The 25,926-nt window shown below is 34.7% G+C and overlaps 3 protein-coding genes across 6 annotated transcripts; 2 read left to right on the top strand and 1 right to left on the bottom strand.

Annotated features, from left to right (window-relative positions):
• Positions 1 to 10,791: 10,791 nt before the first annotated feature.
• Positions 10,792 to 13,455, top strand: LOC125193519 (zinc finger protein WIP2-like). Its single transcript, XM_048091333.1, has 2 exons — positions 10,792 to 11,463; positions 12,729 to 13,455. The coding sequence occupies exons 1-2, from the start codon at positions 10,978 to 10,980 to the stop codon at positions 13,188 to 13,190; spliced, it is 948 nt and encodes a 315-aa protein (XP_047947290.1). The 5' UTR covers positions 10,792 to 10,977; the 3' UTR covers positions 13,191 to 13,455.
• A 2,825-nt stretch (positions 13,456 to 16,280) lies between these two features.
• Positions 16,281 to 20,096, bottom strand: LOC125192524 (glucan endo-1,3-beta-glucosidase 4-like). Of its 3 annotated transcripts, none has more exons than XM_048090125.1 (5): positions 19,963 to 20,096; positions 18,762 to 18,893; positions 17,144 to 18,394; positions 16,711 to 16,738; positions 16,281 to 16,633 (listed from the first exon to the last, which is right to left on the bottom strand). In XM_048090125.1, the coding sequence occupies exons 2-5, from the start codon at positions 18,823 to 18,825 to the stop codon at positions 16,495 to 16,497; spliced, it is 1,482 nt and encodes a 493-aa protein (XP_047946082.1). In that variant the 5' UTR covers positions 18,826 to 18,893; positions 19,963 to 20,096; the 3' UTR covers positions 16,281 to 16,494. The 3 variants fall into 3 exon arrangements, with proteins under 3 accessions (XP_047946082.1, XP_047946081.1, XP_047946080.1); XM_048090124.1 differs by having other exon boundaries at positions 18,762 to 18,992; positions 19,963 to 20,069; XM_048090123.1 differs by having other exon boundaries at positions 18,762 to 19,015; positions 19,963 to 20,045.
• An 819-nt stretch (positions 20,097 to 20,915) lies between these two features.
• Positions 20,916 to 25,480, top strand: LOC125191610 (putative RING-type E3 ubiquitin transferase C3H69). 2 transcript variants are annotated; one of them, XM_048089001.1, is made up of 7 exons: positions 20,916 to 21,181; positions 22,531 to 22,785; positions 23,569 to 24,227; positions 24,295 to 24,364; positions 24,684 to 24,772; positions 24,866 to 25,028; positions 25,156 to 25,480. In XM_048089001.1, the coding sequence occupies exons 2-6, from the start codon at positions 22,630 to 22,632 to the stop codon at positions 24,867 to 24,869; spliced, it is 978 nt and encodes a 325-aa protein (XP_047944958.1). In that variant the 5' UTR covers positions 20,916 to 21,181; positions 22,531 to 22,629; the 3' UTR covers positions 24,870 to 25,028; positions 25,156 to 25,480. The 2 variants fall into 2 exon arrangements, with proteins under 2 accessions (XP_047944958.1, XP_047944961.1); XM_048089004.1 differs by lacking the exon at positions 20,916 to 21,181 and adding an exon at positions 23,402 to 23,489 and having other exon boundaries at positions 22,643 to 23,193.
• Positions 25,481 to 25,926: the final 446 nt, after the last annotated feature.

Here is a 25,926-nt window from a genome sequence, read left to right as displayed (position 1 = left end):
GAAATACTATTTGTGGAGAATGTGTCTTATTTCATTTGAGATCATAATTTCTTAAATAGAAAGTGCGCAATTTTAAAAAACGGACAAAAATAAAATTAATTGTTATTTTTAAATGATGAATAGCTAGATTTTTTATGAAATTATTTTTTATCTTAAAAAAGAACTGGTTGCCCATTTTGATGCCAAATGGACTAAAGATGCAAACGTGCCACAGGAATGACAAACTGCACATATATTAGAGAAACACAAAAAATTTGAAAATCGAAAATTACAAAAATAATACTACTAAAAAACAATTGACTACAAAACATGACACTCATTCTTTTAAATAGATCAAAAACCCTAGAAACTAAAAGAAAATAAAACAAACTTACACAAATTAATAGAAACTCCTATAAAATAAAATGACGATTTCACCCCTTAAATGCGCTCAAATGGCCAAATTTCATCATACGTCATGGCAAATTTCAAGTCACCCCGTTTCACAAGCCTAGGGTGACGTTTTCAGCGTTATCTAATGGGACTGCTTCAACGAGTTTTGCCAAGTCAACAAGAAGTAATTAATTTTTTAGTAGTAGTAGTAATTAAGATAATTAAGAAAATGCTGAAATGGGGATGGATGTATGGATGGGAGCCTCGAAGGTAGCAGAAGGGGTCGCTGTCGATGACGAGCCCCATGCTGGTTGAGTGGTCTATTTCTTGCCTCACTCACTTTTGTGAGAATTGCTCTTTGTTTCTTCACGACTGCAGTTGCTGCTTCGGCCCCCCTCTCTTTTTTTTTTATTATTATTTTTATTTGGATTCTTTGTGCACTCTCTTCTTCCATAATTCACATGTCTCCTACATGATGTCAGTGCCTTTTAAGTACACCCCCTTCTGTTTCTTGTTAAATGCCCATTAATTAACACTCTTAGCTACACAAACAAAGGGACCCTCTTTTCCATTTTTATGTAATTGTGTGTGGGAATTGGATATATATGATATTCCTCTAAGAATTATGATGAGTGGGGACACTTAGTATTTAATTCACTCCCTCTCGAATTTGCATCAACTCTCATGCATGAGTGGCTATGGATTCTTGCTGATTTTCTCGACTGATCGTTTATCCTAAACAACTAAACAAGGCCATGACTTTGCCATATGGGTTTAATTCAACATTACCCATATGCCTCCTCGCCTTCATACATGTTCGACCAGTAATGGCAGATCCATAACATAATTTTCGTGGTGGATCCATTGTTTGTTGCCTGAAGTAAAATGATTGAACACGAGAGGGAAATGTTTTTTTTTTTTCTAATTTAATTGAGGGTTTAATTGTAATTTCAAAATATAAGTTTTGTAAGATACTCCATCCGTCCGCCATTAGGAGTCACAGTCTCTGGCGGCACGGGTTTTAAGAATTGTTAATAAAAGTGGATGGAAAAAAGTGAGTGGAATATGAGTCTCACTTGCATATATTATTTTAAATGAAATGCGAGTGAAATGAGTTAGTGCAATGTGTGACTCTATTACCATTTATAGTAAAAATGAACAGGGAATCCTATTCGTGGACGGACTAAAATGAAAAAAATGAGACTCTTATTCGCGGACGGATGGAGTACTCTATAAAAACAACAACATTTGACATATTCATAAAGGACATGCATATTGAGGGAAGTCATTGTGTTTCCAACCGACTATAGGAGAAAATTAGACACTTCTGATATTCCGAGTTTCTGAAAAGCAAAAGAATAAAACAAATTAGTACACGTTAATTCATACGAGATTGACCACGCACAATTTTTATTTTCAGGTTTTGGGATGTGTATATGGAGGAGGCAGGCATGATGCCATTTTAGGGCAGGGTAAATTTTCTGTATTAGGAAAATGCATTTGAACCAAATTTAGGAGTTTTTAATGTGGACTTGGATATTGGTGCAGAAAATGAAGTGACGGGTCATGTGTCACCAAAGCTTTTCAGTTTATTTTTTGGTCATTGGATGACTCCAATACATTTTTGGAAATAGGGACAAAATTAGCCATTTATAAGTGGGGGATTTTTCATTATTTACGTACGTGATAGGCTGATAGCAGGGTCGTCGATGTAGGAATTTTTCCCAATCCTATGCGTGCATACATTAATCAAGGATTTATTTGGGAGAAAAATCGACCAAATTAAATTTAGTTCACTGAAATCCCCATCGTGAAGTCATCAATGACATAGTTTCTGTTTGGGAAAATAGTTGATACTAACTAATTTCAATGAATTAGGCTATATATCTTAAGTAAGGTTCTTTTAATTCTTTGTCGATCATGCTAGCTTAACCATTAAAAAGAGTATAACATAAAGATAAAATAATAATAAATTACTTTATCATGATGTATTACCAAATTTATGGATATTAATTTACCGCTGGACCCGATTGTGCATTGTACGAGTACACATGTTCGATTGAGCAATTCTAATCTCAATTGATCAAATAATCGTCAAAATATTTAGTGCTATTTATATATCTAGGGTTTTGCCTTTTCTCTCTTGCTAGTGAGGTCTACATCTTTTGTCACAAACTTGCCACTTTTTGGATCGAGTGTTTGGATCTTCCGGTCTTATTGCAGCACATCCGGCATACGTAACACCCGCATTCACGTATATTTTTCCTTCATTTCTCTCATTCTTTATGAATCTCAACAAGATCTGATCCAAAATAATTGGGCACGTAACAATTAAAGTTTAATTTAGATTTTAAAATTAATGTAATTTGTGGTATTTAATTAATGGAAAATGTCGTTGATTATTTGTGACCATAATGGAAATTAGGCCATTGCATTCTCTTCCTTCATTTGTTTTCATTTACACGATGTCGCAAAAGGTTTCAAATTAAAAAAACAATGATTAATTTGTTAGAGAAGTGATCATTGTGAACCTAACTTTCATTATTTGAGGAGTGGGGTGAATTGAAAAGGTATGAGATAAACACCTACTAAATAAATATAGAAATCTAACTACGACTGATTTTCTTATTATGATCGAAAAAGAAATACAACTACATAAATAAGAGATCTTTTAATCTCTTCTTGTTCACAAATATTTATTATTACAATTGTTGTTGTCCAAAGCCCTAATGTGTGAAATCTTTTTTAATCTTTTCTTATTATACATTAATACTATCGTTACACCGCTCATTTGCGGTTAAGAAAAGGTGCATCGATTAATATACTTAGAGCAAATAAAATACTGAGTATACTCTAAAGATGATAAAGCTCCAACAGTTACACTTTCTCTTGCCACAGTTTAAGTTCTGCAAGAGAAATTTATGGAATTATAAAATATTCATATATAGGCTATATCATTAATATCTGTTTCTCAATTGAGGCAAGCCGCTATGTGAATTTTATGGCAAATAGTATATATGAACATATATATTCCTCAATGGCACGTACACACCTAGAGTGCATCTAACACACACATAACTACATAAGTTAATAATCAATGCATATTACAATATCCATCACTAAATTTGACATTATTAATTCGTAGGTCAATAGTACATATCAACATGTATAGCACATGCATAAAAATTGTCGGGGAAAATGAACAAATTAATGTATATTTAATTATATATAGGAAGCATGGTTAAATTAATCGAAAATCGTTGTTTTCACTTATCGAATCATGCCTGTCTTTTATGGGCTGAATCAAAACCGATATAGTACTCCCTCCGTCCCAAGGAAGATGACCCCTTTCTTGGGCGGCACGGGATTTTATGCAACTTTATTTTGTGTGTTGAGAGGAGAGAGTAAAGTAAGAGAGAGGGAATAAAGTAGAGATAAAAGTGTTTCCATTTTAAGTAATGAGTCATCTTGGTTGGGACAAACTAAAAAGGAAAGTGGGTCATCTTCAATGGGACGGAGGGAGTAAAACCTTTTTGAACTAACTGTTGATTTCAACTTAAAACGTTAAAAACTGAAAGAAAAAAAAAATTGGTTGAAATGACAAAAAGTCGGCAGTTTTGAACCGAAACTGAACTGCCAATTCCGATTCAGAACTGTAACCGTCACTTTCTTTGTCGGCAGGTTTAGGTTCCTCCTTTGGCCGCGGCAACCCTATTTACATAAGACTAGTGAACTGCCAATTCCAATTCGGAACTGTAACCGTCACTTTCTTTGTCGGCGGGTTTAGGTTCCTCCTTTGGCCGCGGCAACCCTATTTACATAAGACTAGTGAAAATACATATATACAAAAATTATGTATGTATGTGCAAGGGTAAAAATGGTAGAAGAAGGATGGGGCAAAATATCACTATCGTTCAGGCAGGTAGCAGAAGGCAAAGAAGCAAATGCCAATAAAGTATGAATGACATCATCCTTCTATCTCAACAGTTACATCTAATCATTGCAAAATACTTCAATTCAATTTTCATTTTGAGATTTCAATGTAATGTTCAAGTTTACTTTTGTAAGTGAAAAAAATGAAGGTCTCATAAGTCCACATCTCCACCTCTCTCTCCCACCAATTCCCTTGTTATTTTCTCTGCAACCGAACTCATCCATCAAGGTTTTTCCTCCTCTTCACAACATGCTAGTGGGATCCAGCTTGTCTACTCCCATTCAATACTTTCTCCATCTCTATTTTATTTTCTATGCATGCTATTTATATATTATTATTGTGTCACAAATTAAAGACTATAGGGAAATATTGCGATAGTACATACATACTACAGTATAGTACTGGGTCAAAAAGACTATGAAACATTAATTACTTTCCAATGAATAACTAGAAAAAATATTGTCCTTCCATAATTTACCAGTATCATTTTTGGTGACACTGAAAAGGGTCAATTTTTTAACATTACAATTTTAATTTTTTCTTGAAAATGAAATTAATTTCTTCTGGTGATATATTATACGTCCTTTGTACTTGTACTAAATTCCTAGTTCTTTATGTGAAAAGATGGCATAGAAACATCATTTCAGAGAGATTCGATAAGATAGATGCTAGTTAAATCAATAAATAGAGAGTCAATAGTAATTATTAGGCTGTGCAGTAACTAAATGGATCAGAACCATTGAATATTTGAATTAAAGTTCAAAAGACTGTAGACTTGAATATTTATCTCTGTATTGATTAAGAAATGCACCTCCAACAAATTATCTACAGCTCTAATAATCAAAATTTTAGCCCCACCCACCAAAACATTAAAGAAAAAAACCCTGGCTGCTCAAAACAAACATGAGTTTTATGTTTAGGAGGTGACAGTGAATATTCCATTCAAGAATATGAAAAAGTTTAAGTAAATAGTTTGAATAATTCATTATTAGTAGTAGAAATAGGAGTTGTAGTTTTTTTTAACTGTTAAGTTAATTTTGTTTGGTTTGTACAAGAAAAATTAACAATTTACCAAAATAATCAAAGTTATGTGTGTATCCGTATGGAGTATGTAAAAATAATTTTATGGTTGATTATTTAATGTGTCTAACTAAAAAACATTGATCCAAAAAACGAGTTTCTTGCTAAACAATTTTTTATACTCCATATTTTAGTTTTATTGTATTCAATAAAAAAAATACTCCTACTCCACTATGTTACTTCATCCATTCAACTATATAGGAGATTCATTTTCTATAGATCATCATAGTTGAATTACTGATTATTAATGATTCTCTTTTCTCATACTAATAATTATATATAGATACACATGTGTAGGAATGATAACCAATGAGAATTGTATTTAACGTGAGGATTAAGAATTCCGCATAAATACAAATTACATGTGCATATATAAACGTAATAAATCCAATACATAATTAAGAAATCCAGAAATAAGATTCGAACTCAAGTGTTTTTTCCGCGAATTTCTTAAGCATGAGACTTAATGTGTTTATATATGGTAATCCATATTTATGCATCATTCTAAATTAGGTCGATATTAAGTCAAATTGACCTACAATACGCACTCGAATGATAAATCAATTTCAGTGAGGAGAATATATATCCAAACTATCATATCATAACTAATAAGGTATAGAGTAGTTAAGAACAACGGCAAACAACAAGTTGAAACAAAGTATTTTAACTTCTATACACATCAAAATTGTATAAAAATAAAATCATTAATTGATTATTAGTTAGTTAGTCCTCATTGAAGCATTGGTTTTCCAAATAGAACAATTTTCAAAGAGGGAAAAAATGAAGAATTAGTTGGAAAACAAAGCAGATATTAAAGATTATATAATTGATGAAGTGGTCCATCTAGAATTGCTAAATTGGAAGGCACAGATTGTATGGAGATGATCAAAGATAAATGTGGACATCTTAAAAATGCATTGAAACACACAGACACACACTCGTGCACTCTTGGAAACATCAGTATCATGGCTACCAGTCAAAGCATGGACACTGATTTTCAAATTTGGGATTATTTTACTTCGGCTTAATAGTTCACTTATAGCTACAATTACCAAAATTTATATAGTAGAAGATTGACTATATGTACAATCAATTTAATTATTGTAATACGGGTCAAGTTCAGTTATTTATGATTACTTGCTACTTGCAAAGTTATATATTCTCAAGTTTGGTGGCATTTATAATTTATTATTTTATATGAATATTTACTAAAATAACTTTGTATGGCATGCCATTATGTTGCTTCACATATAGTTTTATTCATATAATGTAGTAGTATGTGATTTAATTCTTTCTGAGAGGAACTATATATAAATCATTCTAAGTACCAGTACTACTACTACTACTATTTTTAGTCGTTAGACACTTCACCTCTAATTTGCAAGTGGAGGTTTGAGTCGTTGAGCTCTCGAATAAATAAATACTAATAATAAGCCGTTACACTTTGAAGAAACTATAAAATTTCCATGAAATCAAACTCAAGCTGATTTCAAACAGGAGATTTCCTTCCTAATATAGTAGTATAGGGGGGTTTCAATAGCTTAAGATTAATTCAACATGAGATTGCCCGATGTTGAATTTGTTGAAATTAATTTTTTTTAAAGAGAAGATGAATACTTATAACCCCATAATTAATAATCTATGTACGTGACACTGCCATGATATTAAATATTATGACGATACATCCAACCAAACAATATTCGCAGATAGTGCTCGGTTCGTTAGACAAAATAATAGGGTGATACAATATGAGATAAAATTAATAAAGTTTGTATATTACTATTAAATTAGCTATACGAGTTAAGGTAATATGAATAATCATGAGATATAATGTAATTTTTGTACTATGGAGATGAGTCAATATATATTATCACGGGATGAACTTTTGAGAAAAATATAAGCAATCAAACAAAAGATAATATTAGACATGCTTTAATATAAAAAAAAAACATGATAACCTCATAGTTCCATAAAATATAAGAATATCTAATCTAGTAAACCGAACATGGTTACATATAATGCTATGTATTTGGGGAGTTGGGAAGGGGCATTTGGTGGTTGACACTTGACAAGTGACTACGAGGCATATCGCTATAAAGTACAAGATTTGTAATAATTTTATACTTCATCCGTCTTATAGAAATAAGTCATTTAGGATTGACACGAGTTTTAATGCGTAATTGGTAACATTAGAGACAAGGAGAAAAAATAGTTGAAATTGTGTAGTGGTGATGGAGCCTATAAATGATAAAGGAAAATAAAAGGAGAAAAATGTTACTCCCTCTGTCCCACTTAAGATGACACGTTTTCCTTTTTAGTTTGTCCCAACTAAGATGACACATTTCCTTTTTTGGTAACTTTCTCTCTCCAATTAATACACTAAATCACTTTTTCTCACTCCTATTAAAATATTCATCTATTTTCATCTCTCTACTTTAATACCTACACCCACCTTCTCTCTCTAATTAAACACTTTAACCAATAACTCATAAAATCCCGTGTCGGCTAGCAATGTGTCATCTTAGCCGGGACGGAAGGAGTACCATAAATGGATATGGACTATTTCTATAGAACGAACGAAAAGGAAATATAGCCTTTTTCTATGGGACAGAGGGAGTATGTTTTTTAATATTATAAATACATGTAAGAGTAAGATTCATGATATTTAAACCAGACAAAATTAAATACCACTACGATTTAGTACTTTACAATAAAATTAAATGCACCCACATTTTGAAATTTAATAGTGGACCAAGTTACATGAGTTTCTTTTGACCTAATAGTGATTTCATGGCCTCTGCTATCAGGTCGGGTTAGGCATGCACAAATCGAACCGAACGAATCGCCGGTTAACCGGCGGTTTGGAACCACCGGTTCACGAACCGAACCGGAACCGGCGGCGGCGGTTCGAACCGGCAGACGGTTCGGCGGTTCTAGCGGGCCGGTTCAGGTTCACGATTTTCAGAAACCGGAACCGGCGGTTCAACGGTTCGAACCGACGGTTCACATAAAATTAAAAAAATATATTTATTATTTATAAAAATTAATTTTATATTTAAAAATTAATTTTCACGAGTAAATATATACAAGAATTTCATAATAGCTCATATTTATTTGTTGGGCCTCTGAATTCTAAGAAACCATTCTTGGTTGTTTCTCTTTTATAGAGACATCCTTGAATATTTTATCTTTCACTTTTCGATGTGGGACAGAATATGTTGAAGTATTTTCTTTTATAATTATATGTTTAGATCATTCATTAATTTTTTTTCAACGTAGAAGACAAAACTTTTTTTATTTTTTATATTTTATTATTTACTATTTTTATATTTATTTTTGTCATAATTCCTTTTATAAGACAAATTTATAGTTAATAATAGCATCAACTAGAATAGTTTAATTAGATTTGAATGTGGCATGTTGCTCATAATTTATATATTTATAGAATGTGGACATGTTCAAATAATTGGATTTAAATGTAGTTATGTTACTCATTTTTCTCAATGTATTGATTAAAATGTGCAAAAAAGCAACAATTAATATAATTTGTGTAATAATGATAAAAATAGACGATTAAAAAAGAACAAGTATTTAAATTTATTGTTTAAGACTTCAAGTGTTTTGTGATTTGTAATTGTTGTAACTTGTAGCCTTGTTTAAATTTATATTAATAAAATTGCAATTTTCTTCGTGATTTTTTGAATTTTATCCATAGATAAATAAAGAAAAAAAAATGAATCGCCGAACCGGCCCGGAACCGGAACCGCCTAAACCCTTGGCGGGCCGGTTCAGGTTCATGATTTTTTTGAACTGTGAACCGCCGGTTCCGAACCGGAACCGGCGGTTTTTGAACCGTGTGCATGCCTAGGTCGGGTGATGGCATCTTACTTTCTAATTATATTTTTATAACATGATGATTAATTACAATGATCAGAATGTTTACAAGAATTTATACTAGTACACAATCTTCTGATTAGAATTAATTATTCAACATTCATACATTTAGTAACTAATAATTCTAAAATTTCTACTTAAAAAATCAGACGAATTCAAATATTCGTGCATTTATTTGGTTGGATGGACTGGCTCTCGTTATGCTGTGTGTATTTTATATTACTTGAAAAACAAATAAAATATACCTATGTATATGTCGGCTGATTGTTGCTAGTTTCGACTGTTTAAAAGTCTTTTATCGTTATCTACATTTGTTAACTCACATTCCAATAGTATTAGTATTAGGCTACATAATCAAAATTGAAAAGGGACGTGATCATAAAATATAATTAAAGATATATTTATATAATGTTGTGTAATGTGTAATGTGGAAATGTGACCTAGGCCTCGAAAACAGTACGGTGAGAAAATTCTATGGGAATTGACTTTTGACTGTTGTTTATTCCCAGCAGTCTAAGTTTAAAGTTTCTTTGATGAATAAATTAATGTGCACGTATTTAAGAAACAGCCTGCACAATCTTCATAGCAAATGCTGGATCAGTTGAAATAAAATTACATTGAAATAATTTTAATAATATAAATTGTCTGAACATTGTATGTCTAAACTAATTAATCCAATGTTATAGCATCAGTGCACATTACTTAATTACATGTGTATGATATCTTTGATGTTATTGGTGCATAGCTAATGAGTTACATGATACTTGAGTTTGCTAATTTTCCAACACTATCTACTTAGATAATTAACTACTACTACTATTTTCAAAATATTACTCCTTCATTTCAATAAACTTATCTGAACACAAAATTAGGTGAACAATTACTTGTATTGGAAAATTTTGAAAAATGACAAAAATTGAAAGCTCAAAAAAATTGTTCTTAAGTTAAGGATACAGTTGTCCATCATTAGGCCTTAATCTTCTTTTTTTTTTTTTTTTTTTCTGGGACACCTTCATCTGCGTCCCTTATTTTTAATTGGAATATTAAGATTGATGATGTTTTTGTATTTAGAAACACAAATTTAGTATCTTTAATGGAATTAAAATGTTCTCTTATACATTTTTTTAGTGAACTTATACTAGTTAGGTTAGATGTATACATATAAAGAAATTTCTTATAATGAATAATTGGGGTATTTATTAAGGATAAGTACCAATTTATCTATGTTCATAAATGAATTCCAGCCAAGGTACAAAGATAAACACAAAAAAGGTAAAGGCGACCAAAAGAAATGACTTTTTGGTTGTTAAAATGTGTATTACTTAGAAAAAGTTAAATTTCATAACACATTCCACTGTTGGCCTGTCATGGAAAAATTCCTCAAGTCACAAAAAATGTAGTTTCTGAATAAAGGTTGCTGCTTTTTTAAGGGGTAAAAATCATACTGCATTAACTTGCTCCTTTTACTCCCTCATTCCCCACTCCCAATTGTCTGTATTTTTCCTTTATTTTGCAGCTTTACAAGGCTTCAATATTTCTTCATTTCCATCTCTCCCACCATTGCCACCTCTCTCTCTCTCTCTCATCCAGTGCAGTGTATATATAGACACACAAACTCATCACCTCTGTGTCAGCTAATCCCTGCAACACCCTAATGAATTAATCAACTCCATTCAATTCTCCCTACTCTAATAATCATGACTGAGCCCTACTACAATTTCTGGTTCAACTTCAGTTCCCATCTCCACTCCCACTACTATTCATCCTCCACTTCTTCATCTTCATCATCACCAAACCCTCATCATACCATCAACCCTCCTTCTCCTTCTCCTTCTTCTTCCTCTCCTCCTCCTCGAGAAGCCCTCCCTCTCCTCAACACCCTCAACTCCTCCCAAGAATCATGCGATGGTGGCCCCATCAAGCCCGAGGAGCATTGCGATTGTGACGGCGAGGATGTGACGATAGCCCTACAGATAGGGCTTCCAAGCCCTAATTCTGACCCAGGCTCGGGCTCCTCTGAGGCTCCGGAGAAAGAGGGCGTCGACATCCTCTCCGGGCTGCCCTTGAACAGGCTCAACATGGGGCAGTACTGGATTCCCACCCCTTCCCAAATCCTCATCGGACCTACTCAGTTTTCATGTCACCTTTGTTGCAAGACTTTCAACAGATACAATAATCTCCAGGTATGGCTTTGATTTTACCTAGTGGTGTTTCAATTTTCGTGGTATGTGTGTGTTTTTGGTGTGTGTTGAGGAGAAAGAGAGAGAGTGAAAACACTTGTGTTTAAAAAATTCTGTTAATTGATCTTTTGATTGGGTCACATGAACTATCTTTTCTTGATTTGATACATTTCATGAAATGTAAAGTAAAATCTAGGCTCTCTTTTTCTAAAACCATGGTTGAATGGATTTGGGATTGGTTCTTTATTATTGTTGTCTTGTCAAGGAAAACAAAAGTTAGTTTGAGATTCAATCAACAGCTAGGACTTGTTGTGTCAATCAGTCCCTCCTATGTTTGCTCTTTTCAATCAAATCTTGAAAAGAAAGATAAAACTATGTTGCCTTTTGTAACTGTAATTTACTTCTCCCTTTCTTATTTAGCTATTACACAGATCTGGGTTCAATTTTATTTAACCAAACAATGTCACTACACATTTTGATGGATCTGTTAAATTAAATAGAGTAAGATATGACTAAATTAGGTATATCCATTTTCTTCCTCTTTTTACGGTTCATCTTGTCTTGGTTAGTCCTATAATACCTTATTAGACTCTCTCTTTCTCTCTCTCTATTTTTTTTGCTCGTTTGGTATATTGTTTTGAAACTGGGAGATGGGGGGCCTGAGCTGATCTGAGCTAAGATGTGTTGAACCTTTGAAATATGTGCATGAACACTGTTAGCTGAGCTAAAAATGATGTGTGGTTGAAAATAAAAACTGACAAGATGCAAAGGTAATAGTTGTTTCAGATGTTTGCTTCTCATCACTTTGTTCAACGGCAAAATACATACTCATCCACTGCTCTAAATGCTTACAAACACCCAATGGCTGCTCATCTGTCTCACCCCATTTATATCAATATGTTTTTCAGTATACATACATTCAATTCAATCCTTCTTGATTACTGTCATGTCTCACCACTTTCCCATAATGTTTAGAGTTTACTTAGTTTTTATATTTAGATTTGAATATTTTGTAACCATAAAACAATTTTTTGTTTAGCTTGAAGAATTACTTCGATTATTTATTTTTGAGAGAAATGTAATTCATTTTTCCATCCAAAAATAAAAGATAAAATAAAGAAAAAAACCAACTTAGGTCAAAGTGATGATGTGAGTAATAATATCAATAATGATTATTCATTTATATGCGAAACTCCTAATTTTTGTATTAGGTCAATGTTCCCTATTAGGTTAAGGTGCTAATCTCTCTTTCTTTCTCTCTTGATCAGATGCACATGTGGGGCCACGGATCGCAGTACAGAAAGGGCCCGGAATCCCTACGAGGCACGCAGCCGACGGCGATGCTGCGGCTGCCGTGCTACTGCTGCGCAGCGGGGTGCAAGCACAACATCGAGCACCCGCGCGCGCGGCCCCTGAAGGATTTCCGGACCCTTCAGACGCACTACAAGCGGAAGCACGGCAGCAAGCCGTTCATGTGCCGCAAGTGCGCCAAGCCGTTCGCCGTGAAGGGCGACTGGCGCACGCACGAGAAGAACTGCGGCAAGATATGGTACTGCTTCTGCGGCTCCGACTTCAAGCACAAGAGGTCGCTCAAGGACCACATCAAGGCCTTCGGCCGCGGCCATGGCGCCCACGGAATTCCAGCCGATCTCGACGACGAGGATAATGACTCCACCTCAGAGATTGAGCAGGCTGGGGATGATCATTTTCCTCACAACAACCACTTCTAGTTTTGTTTTGTTTTTCTTTTTTCTATAATTATTATATTATAGGTTTTCTGTTTAAATATGGAATGTGCTGTGTTTGGGAGGTTGATTTTGGCTTGCAGTGTAGTTATACTGTGCTGCAAGATTTTTTTTCTTCTTTTTTTTTTCCTATTACTAGTAATTATAATTAGGCTCTTCCTATTCTCCACAGTTGTGAAATTAATTGTAAATGGCATGGATTGCTGTTTGTGTTGTTGTTGGTGTGATGTATCAAGGTTTTCAATCTTGCCATTGATTTTCACTTTTTGTACTAAATGGTATGCAGTGTCTGAGCCACACATTTAACGTTGTGTGTATGTTTGAGCAAGCTCAAGAGTTCGTTGAGATCACCGGATGATCACTACTAGTAATTAGTAGTATAATGGAGTATTTATACGTAGAAGACTATGTGTAACGTTTATATATAGATGAAACAAGCATTATTATTATGTGTAAAAAAAACAGCCAAGATTCTAGTTTTGGATTTTTTAGGAAAAAAGTCACCTGATGAGAACATTTTTTTTATTCCATTGGAAGAGAAACATGTCAATGCTACTGGCGTGTTTAAATAGAAATATATAAATGTTATTGGCATATTAATGCCAACTCTATTAACCAGTTTCATTTAAACGTAAAATAAACTAAAAAGTTAAATTTGAACACGCCAAAAGCATTGACATGTTTTTTTTTTCTAAAATCACTCCAAATTTGAATTTTGCCAACAAAAACAGTTCATAATTTTACATAGAAAAGAAAATTTATAATAACTATAGTAGTACAAAATTGGAGTTGTGTATGCTTTCCATAAAATTCTTGATCACATAAAATTTGAGCACATTCTTATTTCTATGTTTCGTTGTGATCGTAGGAACTTTGCATAACAATTTATATAAAATATCGAAAATTTATGTTAATTAGTACGAATAAAATACAGTAAATTACTTTGGTATAAGTCCCTTCAATGGATGGAATTGTTTGAACACTATATTCTCAAAGTAGATTTAGCTAGACAGTGTGGTTTCCACAAGAGTTTTATTCTTTTTATCCCCCTGGATACATAACGTACTTTGTAATAGCGAAAGAAAATTTCTTATCGATCGGTTTAATAAAATACTTTGTAATTTTCTTATCGAAAGAAAAATAGGTTTTCCAACGGTTTCTAGGAATTTAATTTAATTAGCTAAGCTTACGCAAAGCCCAATTGCAAAATTTGCTTTTCACCTTTACAAGTACTCCTAGATAGTAGCCTCCATATTTAATTGTTTGACTTTTAATTTAGTACTATATCAGTTTGACTCTATGGCTCTAACTGGGCTAAAAAACTAAAACTAAAACTAAAATAAAATAAAAGCTCAAATTAAAGATCAATACACAATTTCCTAAAAGATTAATTTAACATCATCTTGGCTTCAGAAATAAGGAAATATACGTGTTTGTCACGTGTCAAGAGTTTTGGCATAAATTGTGTATAATATGATCGCCAGTTAAACATGTTTTTTTTTTTAGTTAAACATGTTTCTCGAGTTGGAATGTCAGAATGCTTTGAGTTCAATAAATTGATAATGTGTTTGGGAACAACCGAGGATTAATTTGTTAATTAACTCATTAAATTAAACTTATATTAAAAATTCATGCCACATCCTTCAGATTTTTTGTATGGATGAATGAAATATTCAAATAACACTCTTCTCCGCTTAAACTTTTTTGATTGTTTTTTGGAGACACTGTTCTGAAAACGTGAAATAGACGAGGTAATTACATGATATATATAAAATATTTCATTAATGTTTCAATTTAATATAAAAAGTTTCAAGTTTATATATTTCATACTTTTCCTATTTATCTCATTAATTGTCTCCTTTTGTCATTTTCATCCGCACCCAATTAATTGTCCACTTATACTTTTACTATAAATGATAAGTAGGCCATATATTCCCCTAACTTATTAAACTCACATTTTATTATAAAACTTATATATAAAGGTGGAACTCATATTCCACTAACTTTTTTAACACACTTTCATTTATAGTACTCCCTATGTCCCGCTTTAGCAGTCTCATTGACTTTTCTGCACTTGTTTGTAAAAATGATAATAAATAGTTAAAGTGGAGAAATAATAAAGTAAAAAAGAGAATAATGTAGATAAGACTCTTCTCTATATTATTCTCTCTTTTACTTTATTATTTCTCCACTTTAACTATTTATTATCATTTTTACAAAACGAGTGCAGAAAAGTCAATGGGACTGCTAAAGCGGGACGGGGAGAGTATTTCTTAAAACTCGTGCCGAAATCAAAGTGGACAATTATTGGAGGATGAAGGGAGTACAAAAGGTTTACTTAGTGTTTCAAATTAATACATTCAGTCAAATCTCATCTAACACCATTATTTCTCTTCTTTTTTTCCATCATATTCACTTCCAAATTATATTATAAAATGTTAAAAACTTAATATTATTTACATATATAAATCATTTATACAAACTTAATTTCTTTATAATAATCACTGATACAAAATTATTTTCGGTTCCAACTACAATTATAAATATAAATTAAATGTTGTTCATCTCAAAATTTCTGATGGAAACATCTTATCAAGAAATGAGGAATAAATTTACCAGTATCTAACTACATGCAACCAATCTAAGCAACAAAATCACGGTGTACTATCTTTTTATTGAATTTCATCGATAAAAAAAACAAGTAGAAAGCAAATAAAAAACAGAAGAGAAGTAAGAAGCAAATGAAAAAAAAAGGTAACGATGTTAGATGAGATTTTACTGAATGTATTAATTAGGATTTTGGAACATTAAGTAAAGTTTTTAAATGAAAAATGTAAACTTAAAACTTTTTGTACTAAATTGAAACATTGGTTAAATATTTGTATGCCTTGTGTAATTATCCCAAAATAGACCGAAATATCACATAACGCGTAAGTATAAAAAAATGTATTGTTTATTCTTTAACAGTCAAACGCATGGAGATATCCAAATCTAAATGTCCATATATCTCAATTGTCATTGTGTGGAAATTTTATAGTAATGAGTATTTGAAAATAATATTACTAATAAATTCAATGACGACAATATGGAAAGCAATGCCCAGTAACGTATCACACTCCAATTAGTAACAAGTTTAAATATGCAAAGATACAATTGTTGATTTGCTAAAATCAACACAACATAAACACCATTTGAGCAAAATATGGATGGAATGAGTGTGAGAATTGCTTCAAAATAAGTGGAAACACGAGACATGTAAACCCCTATGCTACAAAAAAGCTTCTCAAATTCATATGACCAAACAGACAGCTGCTGCTGCAACCATAGTGCCAAAATGAAGGCCCACCGCGGTCCTTGTGCTATCCGAAGACTGGCCGACCGGTCCTAGTGCTGAAGATGGAAGCAACCCTCCCAGGGTCGAGTTCGAACTGCACCCAATTAATACAAATCATGAAACTACCATACACACACCATATTTAACAGGTCTAATAAATCTGGGGCTCACCTTCCTGTAAACCTACAAGATCCATAGCCTGCCACGCAAAACGGAGACACCAAGGTTGTTAGAAATGCAGGCGAAAGATGAACATAATTAGGTACATCGATCTTCCCAATAAGTTTAATATGTAAACAAAATCATTTACCAAGTCGGTGTGAGATATCAGTTTAGTTTCCTATCTTTATAGATGTATTAATCTGGTTTAACAAATTATAACAAATGTGGCATCAGGCTTCTAACTATATGTAAGCTGATAAATAGCTTGAGGGTATTTTGGTCATAAAAAGTCTTTAAAAGTGCAAAAGTTATTCTAGCGATATTATATCAATGTCCAAAGACGTCTGATGATATTTTTGAAGAATAGAGACTGCTGATTATTAATGCAATAGGCTACTACCTATATGTTAGCGGAGAAGGAATAAAGATACGAAAAACTTACTAGGATCGACTGTAGTTGTTGTAGCTGTGCCACCAAAATCACAAGTTCCACCAGAACCGCGCATCTTCTGATAGTAGTCATTATACGCATAAGAAGCATGGTTTTGCAACGTATCCGGGCTATAGCAAGGCTGCCCTTTCTGAACCGCTGCACAGTTAGCCTGGCCATGCCCGCAAGCCCAATTAAGTCCGTCTTGCAGCGACTTCTCATCTGCACTTGGTCGAGCAATACAAAACGAGCGTGAAGAATTTGCACCGGTACTGATCTCTGCATCAGCCAAACCAAGGTCGTACACAGAAGTGCCATTAGTGAAAACTATCCCCCAATTTTTCTCAGAAATTGGCCCAGGCCTCTTGTCTTCGTTGAAAAGTTCGTAGATGTACGTGTTGATAGGGACCGCAGGCTGGCTAGGTGGACCAGAATCATTCGACACGCGCCTTATCAAATTATTGATATACACCTCAGCATTTCCTGAAGTTGCATCAGGCTCGTGGCTACCACCGAACCACGGCCATCCAGTTTCCGTTACAACGACAGGGATACCCGAGAAGTTGAGGTCGGCTATGGAGTTGTAAGTGGCATCGATCAATGCATCAAACATGCTGTTGTAGTGAAACAAGGTGTTTGGGTCGACAATCTGTTTAACGGGCGAGAGTGGCTTGAAAAGCGCGTAGTCGAGAGGGAAAATGCCATTGCTCTTTACATATTCGTAATAAGGATAAGCATTCAGCATGTAAAAGGACTTTGTGTTCCTCAAGAACTGAAGGATCTGAATCATGGTAGAGTTCAACTCTGTGTTGAACGTGGCCGTGGAAGGAGGGAAAGACCGAGAAATGACGTCCATTGAATTAGGCGTCGACACTTTAACTTGGTAGTTGAGATTTGAAGCAACCAGGGCTTTGTGCAGGTTGCTCATAGCAGAGACTAAAATAGGCGCGGCATGTGGGAGAGTAGTGAGGACTTCGCTTCCCACAGAAATTGCGGTAATATTGGTTGAAGGAGCATAAGCGGCGACGTTTTTATTAACCCAAGCTGCTGCTGTTGAAGCCAGTTCTCCGATTCCTAGGACCTCCTTATTTGTAACACTGACCATGACTTCGATGCCGGTGTTTGCAAGAGCGTTCAGCATGTGCGCGTCCGCGTCATAGAGACGCACATGAGTTATTTGATGAGCTCTGAGAATCGCAACTATATCAGGAGCCGATGGCATGTTAGAAACATCAGTTCCAATGTTGACACCCACGAACGCCCCTGCACGAAATTTCAGTACATTTTGTTATAAATAAAAGAAACTTGAACAATGTTAATTTCCAAGCTAAGAAACTAAGCCATCAATTAGCCCTATCACATTATTTGATTAGGAAATTTCCACAACTATACTATAGGTGTCACTGTCCTTATTTGGATCATACTTCTCTAGTATCAAAGTTAAAGATGTCGTATACGTCTATACGATAATCAAATGTAGTTTGGTCCAACATTATCTTCAAAAGGACACCATACTAATAATTGGAGTTCATCCAGAAGATTTATCTGACATCTAGTGAACTTGGACAGGTATCCCGAAATATTGACCAGCATATATACATCAAAGGATGCTTGAATTTCGCAGACTCACCAGTAGCATTGCAGAAAAGACCACATATTAGCAGGACCGCGTTAAGCCATATTCGGAGCATCATCAGCAAGAACTATAGAGCTTTTAGCTTCAACGTTCCTTCAACTGAAACGCTGTCCTTTGATAATGTCGCTGTTGGCAAAGGAAAACCAGCAAGTTTTACCCCTCAGAAGACTAAATATGTTGAAAACTTAGGAAATAGGTCCTCTGCCTTTTATACAAACAAATGACCTAGTAATTGACAAAGGGCAAACCTGCATCAATAATCTGGGAACTAAGTAATATACAAATTGAGCTTATAAATATGTATAGAAAGCCTTTGAATGCATACGCCGAGTATTTGTGGTAAGCAAGACAAATCCATGAAATATGTGAACTCAAGTATGTCAATTTTGAACTAACATACAACATAAATGCAAGCAAATGGACTTTGTAGACACATTAGCACATGCATAAATCAATTCGGGGTTTTGCCCGTATGAGAATCCAGAACTACTATGAGTGAGAATGCAGCGAAAACCCAACTCGAGTTACTATATAAAGAGATCCAATCCAACAAAGGAATGCATATGCTGTGAATAACTCTGAAATGAGAAGAAAAAATAAAACCATCATCAGGCAAGAGGTCTGCTGATACATAACCCTATATATATATACAACCTCATGCCGTCACATTATCCATACACAATCCTAGTGAGAAACCACAGCTGTAAAACAGCTTAAATTAAACCATCAGATGTCTTAACCTGCATAATTATGTCCAAACTATCTTGTTAAGGCTCATTCCACAGATCTCAGACCCATGTACAAGTTTTAAACTTTCTCGAAGAAAGATTGAAGTATATAATAATAGAAGACTACATATAAATATTGTTCTCTAGATCACAACTTAACAAATATAGAAACAAAGAATGGCTAATCTAGTGGAAAATCCCGCCTTAAAGAAATAGCTGGTAGCAAAACCACATTATTGTTAACTAGGAATCTTTCTGAACAGGTTAAAAACTAAATCTTTATGCTATAATTTCACAAGGGCAGTAAATGCAAGTTCAAAATTACACTAGCCAAGGCCCAAGCATAAACACAATGCACACACAACACAAGCCAAAGAACTGAAGTGAGAGAGAGAGACACCAAGAATGTTCATAGAAGAGCAGTAAAAGGGCGGAAATTAGCAGGAATTTGGGCAGAAAAAACTCACTGATGGGAGAAGACTACAAAGAAACAGAGAGATGGGTGGGGGTGGACTGTGGAAGTGGTCTCAGACAGCGTGGGTTAATCAATTTCAAATACTGCTTGTTGTATGACCCTTGTCCAAAGAAAAGATTATTTTTTTAGTGCGCAAAAAAGTGTTACTGCATTTTCTGTTGCAATGAAATAAATTGTTAGTTACTAGGTCGATAAATAAAAGACCCCAGCCCCATTAATAGTTAGAGATAACCTCTCTTCTTTTGTATACTGTGATTTTATCTTACATGTATATTTATGTAGTGGATACCTTATTCCTTTTTCTTGTAATGCACAAGATTTATGCTTAAATTTAGCAATTTTACTTTTGTGAAAAATGATGAATAATTTTATGATTGGGAGAGATTCGAGACCACAGCTTTAATGATCATAGAAACTGTAACTATACTATTCAAAGGGAGTATTATTAACAATTGATAAATATGGGGAAAAAAGTTTGTCAAAAAGCATATGATAAAGATTAAAGACTTCCGGATAGAAAAGCATGCACCGGGTTTAGAGGAACCTCGATTGGAATCATTTTATGCACAAAAATAATTCTTACAAAATGTAGTTGCAGCAGTACAAATTTTCATGATGATTAAAAGAATACGGAATGTGAAAACAGGGGGGAATTTAGACCACAATCTAAAGCATAGAACATGGGATCCAGGAAGATGCCAGAAAATATGTGCAACAAATAAAGTAAAATAAAATACGTCATAGTGGGCCCGCGTTTGTCTTCATATTTTCGACCTCGAAAATTTACTGTGAAAAAAAGAAAAAGAAAATAGATAGGAGTAACAGATTTCATTTTTATTAGAATAAATTTATTTTTTTTCTTTTTATTAAAATATTCAAATTTTTATTTTTACTACTCAACAACTATTTTAAAATCATACTGACATTCATTCTAATATTCATAAATTGGAATTTATTACTAACTCACACGTGGACATAAATTGGGAGTATTATCAAGAAAATGTTGTGGAAGATGAATTTGGCATATGGGCGTTCTTCTTCACCACTATTCCAATTCCAACCCAATGCAACAAGATCATCAAGAGTGAAGAGCAGAGCATCCCCAAAATTAAAGATTTTGAGCGCCCAGAAAAGGTGTTTGAGGTGCAACACCTTTTATGACGACTCCCACAACTCCCCATCTGCTTGCTCTTTCCATGGCCACGCCACTGGTATTGTCTATCCACCCCTTCTTCATAAACCTCCAAGTTTATTGTAAGCTTTAAAGTGTAATCCCATTTAAACTTTTGTTCATAAAGTTTACAACTTTATACTCCTCCTTTACTATTCCAGTGTATGGTTTGACATGTGCAACATTCTTGATGACTGTGTCAATTCCCCAATTCTCTCTCTCTCTCTCTCTCTCAGCTTGGGAGGGCAGAGCTTTCTTTGTGCAATCTCATAAAAAGTATGGGAGTCTGCGTGGTTGTTTTTTATCTTTGGCATCTTACATGTGTAAATTCAAACTACTCAATGTATGGAATTGGTCTGAATTGGGGCTTTCTGCTTCATTTCCAACTAGGGTTTATCGGTTAATGAAAATACGGTAGCTTAATCTTAAATGGTAAACAGTCCCATGTTTTGTTAGATGATTGGTGATATTGATGACTGATTGACTGGTGAATAGGAGATGGTCCTATTTGGATGAATATGTTGAACTTATGTGGAGACTGTTATTTACATAAACCAGCATGGATAGATGTAGGAATTGACATATTTCATGGGAATTTGTAATCAAGATCTTGGATATACACTCTCTTTCAGTGAATCAGGTTAGAAAATGTATCCTCAGTTGGAGGGATATCATATTGAGAATGTTTATCCAAAAGGAAAAGGGGTCTTTATTGGATCAGATACTAATGATCTAACACTAAATTGCTTAACTTGGAAAATGTCTGCACACAATTTAAATCTGTGAGAACTTAACGTTGATGTCGTCTTTTAGGTAGATCTTTAATACAAGCACCTAATGTGGCATAATCTTTGAACCTTACTTTTGTGTCTTGCTGTTTGAAAACTTGTCTTAATCTTCAATAAAGGAAGACATATTGTCCTTGATGGGCTCATGAATGTGGATGACAGATGAAGGTTTTCAGCCTTTTTGGTCCCCCTGAAGTAGCCAAAGTAGTTGGCCATTTCCATCTTTATAGAGAATGGAGAAATTAAAAGTAGGCAACAAATGACACAGTAGTCTGTGTGAAAGATGCAATTAGCTTCATGGTATACGCATATGCCTGTGTGTTAAGAGGCTTGTATGGTGGCTAATGCACTCTTTAGTGTGTTGAGAAGCTTGTACACAGCTAATCTTGGTTGCTTCAATAGACTTATTAAAGCTTGAACTTCTGTAACTTCATCCTTGCAAAGTGCATCAACTCAGCTTGTAATGGGGATTATTGTGCACGGATCTTCCTACTGTTAACGTTAGATGAAATTCTTGTCATATTAGTTTGTCTTGTCTCAGAAGACATACTCCTACTATATTATCTACTTACTTGACCACCACCATTCTTCATATAAACAGGGGAGAAGGGGCTATTTGCATATGCCCCACCTCACCAAGGCATTGATGGAGAGTGGAGCGACCTCTCCGGTGTAATCGTCTATAGATGGAACGACAAGGATGAGCGCCCCAACACCGGCCGGCCCAACTGGAAGAAGCGATGGAGCTGCTGCGCTGAGTACGACGAGAACGCCCCTCCCTGCCAACGAGGCCCCCATGTATCCTACGATGATGGTTTCACCATGTACTAATGTTCCCACCTCTCCAAGATTAATTGTAAGAAATGAAATAATACAGTCCTATACACACTGGAGAGCTCCTGACAAAGTGATTAATTAATTTCATGCTTTTCATTTACATTAATCATAGATGTCAATATCCAATTTCTGTGTTCTGTTTTTCTCCTCTTTCAAAAAGCGATGGCGGGTGGATTTTATTCAAAAAAAATATGGAAATAGAATTGTTATGAGTAATTATTTGAAGATTACTATATTGAGCAATGGCTAAACGAGGCGTGATCCTTGAAAGTTGAGGACTCTTGCATCATCCCCTATATACGCTCTCAAATTTCTTCCTAATTTATTCAATTCATCATTCTTCACTTGCGAGCCTTCTTTTCGTTATACTCAAGCAAGCGAATTCGTGAGTTTCCACACGGATTCTCACGAACGCCATGTCTAAGCGGTATTCATCCTCTCTCACCTCTCCACAATTCTACAAATGCTGCAAATCATTTCATTTGTTTGGCGTAATGATGAAATGTTCCGGAAGGGGGGAGAATTAAAATTCATTCTTGTAAATTTCACAAATTGTTATTGTTTTTGGCAATTTCTTTCTGGAACATGTTTATTTGTGGGTGAAAAATATGTAGCAATAATTGTTTTGAAAACAGGGTTATATGTAAATTTTTTGTCCATGGCGCTTGCTTGAAAGGGGAGCACTGTGAGTTTGCGCATGATTGGAAGGCCCCAACTAACAATGTATCATTCTGTCAATCTGCTTGGATTACCAATACTTTTATGTGCATTTCTTCTAACTTGCTCTATCCGCATATTGCAGATATGTACCTTCTATCAAAAGGGGATTTGCACATATGGTAGTCGATGCAGATACGAACATGTCAAACTTTCTCCTTCTTCATCGGATACTCCCCTCCCCGTTGTTTCTGGAACTGCCACAGATTTGGCACGAAATGATATGCCAAATGAGGATAGTTATATGGGCCATTCCAACGATGCTGGTCCATCTGGTCATGCTATGTGTTCTTTTGCTGCTGTTGGTGATTGCCCGCGAGGGGAAGACTGCCCTCACATTCATGGGGATGTATGTCCAATCTGTGAGAAACAATGCTTGCATCCCTTTAGGCCTCAAGAAAGAGAAGAGCACTTGAGGTCTTGTGAGAAAAGGCGTAAACATTTAGAAGCACTGAGGTGTAGTCAAGATATAGAGTGTAGTGTGTGCCTGGAGGCTGTCCTCTCGAAGCCTACATCAGCGGAAAGGAAATTCGGGATTCTATCAGAGTGCGACCATTCATTTTGCATATCGTGTATCAGAAATTGGCGTAGTAGCTCTCCGAGCTCTGGGATTCATGTTAATTCTGCTATAAGAGCTTGCCCTATATGTCGAAGACTTTCATACTTTGTCATTCCTAGTGTCGTTTGGTATTCCTCGAGTGAGGAAAAACAAGAAATTGTTCAGAGCTATAAGACAAAACTGAGGTACAACTTAGGCTCTCACTCTTCCCACTCCCCTCTCTCATGAAACAATGCTTTTGCTCTGTTTCAGGTTTATCGACTGCAAGCACTTTGACTTTGGGAATGGGACTTGTCCATTTGGGACAAGTTGCTTCTACAGGGTATGTTGATTCTACTCTAAACACACTTTCATGCTTCATCTTTGTTTATGGAATCTTCTCTCTATACATGGACTATTCTAACTGCCTAACTTCCTCTACAGTTTCTACGAGATTTTATTCGATAGACTTGAATGTTTATTTGATGTGTAGGATGTAAATTTGTTAGACGGAACAAGATACTAGGCGCATTGAAACACTCTCTACTCCCAACTCATTTATAATTTTGATGGCCATTTTTCTGATGCTTTCCTTTGTATCAGTTTTTGTTGCATGAATGCCCACTAACACCCAAATATTTGTGTGGACTCTAATTTTACAGCATGCATTTCACGATGGTCATCTTGAGGAAGTTGTTGTACGCCATGTTGGAGGTGATGACGGAGATACAGTCATTGCCAAAGACATAAGGTCATTGGAAGGCATTGGTTAATGGATACCTATTATATTACTTGTTCTGTTTGATTTATGTTCTTACCTGCGGTTATAATCCTTAACTTGCAGATAAGATGATCAAACAGTTTTGATGGCAATTGATGTGCATCTCCATCTCCATGTTGTTACTAAAAATAAGGAGCTTACACAAGGAATTTGGTGCATGAGATAATCTCGCGTGCCGTTCAACTAACATTTCGACAACCTATGGAACAAGCCTGCTTTTGGGCAAGTAAGCTAAAATGGTTCACTATATAATTATGGACTCAATTCATGTGTGTGATGTTGAAATAAGTTTGAGATGTAGGTTTATCTATATTCTGAAATATGCTGATCTCATTTTCCTTGATCAATTTCAGATACAGCTATTATTTCAGTTGGAGCAGTGATTCCATGTTATGATAGTTAAGCTGGAGTATATTGAAAAGTGAAAATGATGTATATCTATTAACTATACCAAGAGTGAGGTGTTTTGGTTTTTGACCATTGTTCTGTCCCAAAAAAGGTTTTGATACTCCAAGAGAGTGGGCTTACTTGGAACATGTATGCATTACTCCCTTCATTTTGGTAGCTCTTGTAATAGCTTACTGTTGAAAACTGGTGTTGTAACATATGCTACTCTCATGATTTGTGTATCATATGCAATATTCATGAATTCTTTACAATTCACCATTATGTGTTTAATTGTTGAATGATGCAGCTATCTTTATTCATTAGTTTATTGCTTATTTTAATTACTTGTACGTGAACTTATTAAACGCCTCCCTATATCTGATTTTGTAAAGGTGAATGAACAAAACTGGTTACTATTTTCGTAAGCTAGTTTCATAAAAAAATAGTCATGAAAAAACAAATGAATATACAAGTAATAAATATATAAAACCGGTGTAAATGTAATACAACCTACAAAAACTACACATAATAACAAATAAACGATATGTAAATGTGTGTAACAATATCATATTATGAATCTCTCAAGTAATAAAAAAGAATATCATATCCCTCCAACACACAATAATAAAAATAATAAAATCAGTTGTTGAGTAGCACCACCACGAGCGACGCCACCAAGGAAGAAGCGACGGCGGCGGCGGAGAACGGCAGAGAGGTACCAGCACCGGCGTCAGGCG

Source organism: Salvia hispanica, chromosome 6 (genome assembly GCF_023119035.1).
Source record: "Salvia hispanica cultivar TCC Black 2014 chromosome 6, UniMelb_Shisp_WGS_1.0, whole genome shotgun sequence".
NCBI classification, from domain to species: Eukaryota; Viridiplantae; Streptophyta; class Magnoliopsida; order Lamiales; family Lamiaceae; genus Salvia; species Salvia hispanica.
Note: the sequence above shows the minus strand (reverse complement) of the source record. Positions and strands in the feature narration are given on the sequence as shown.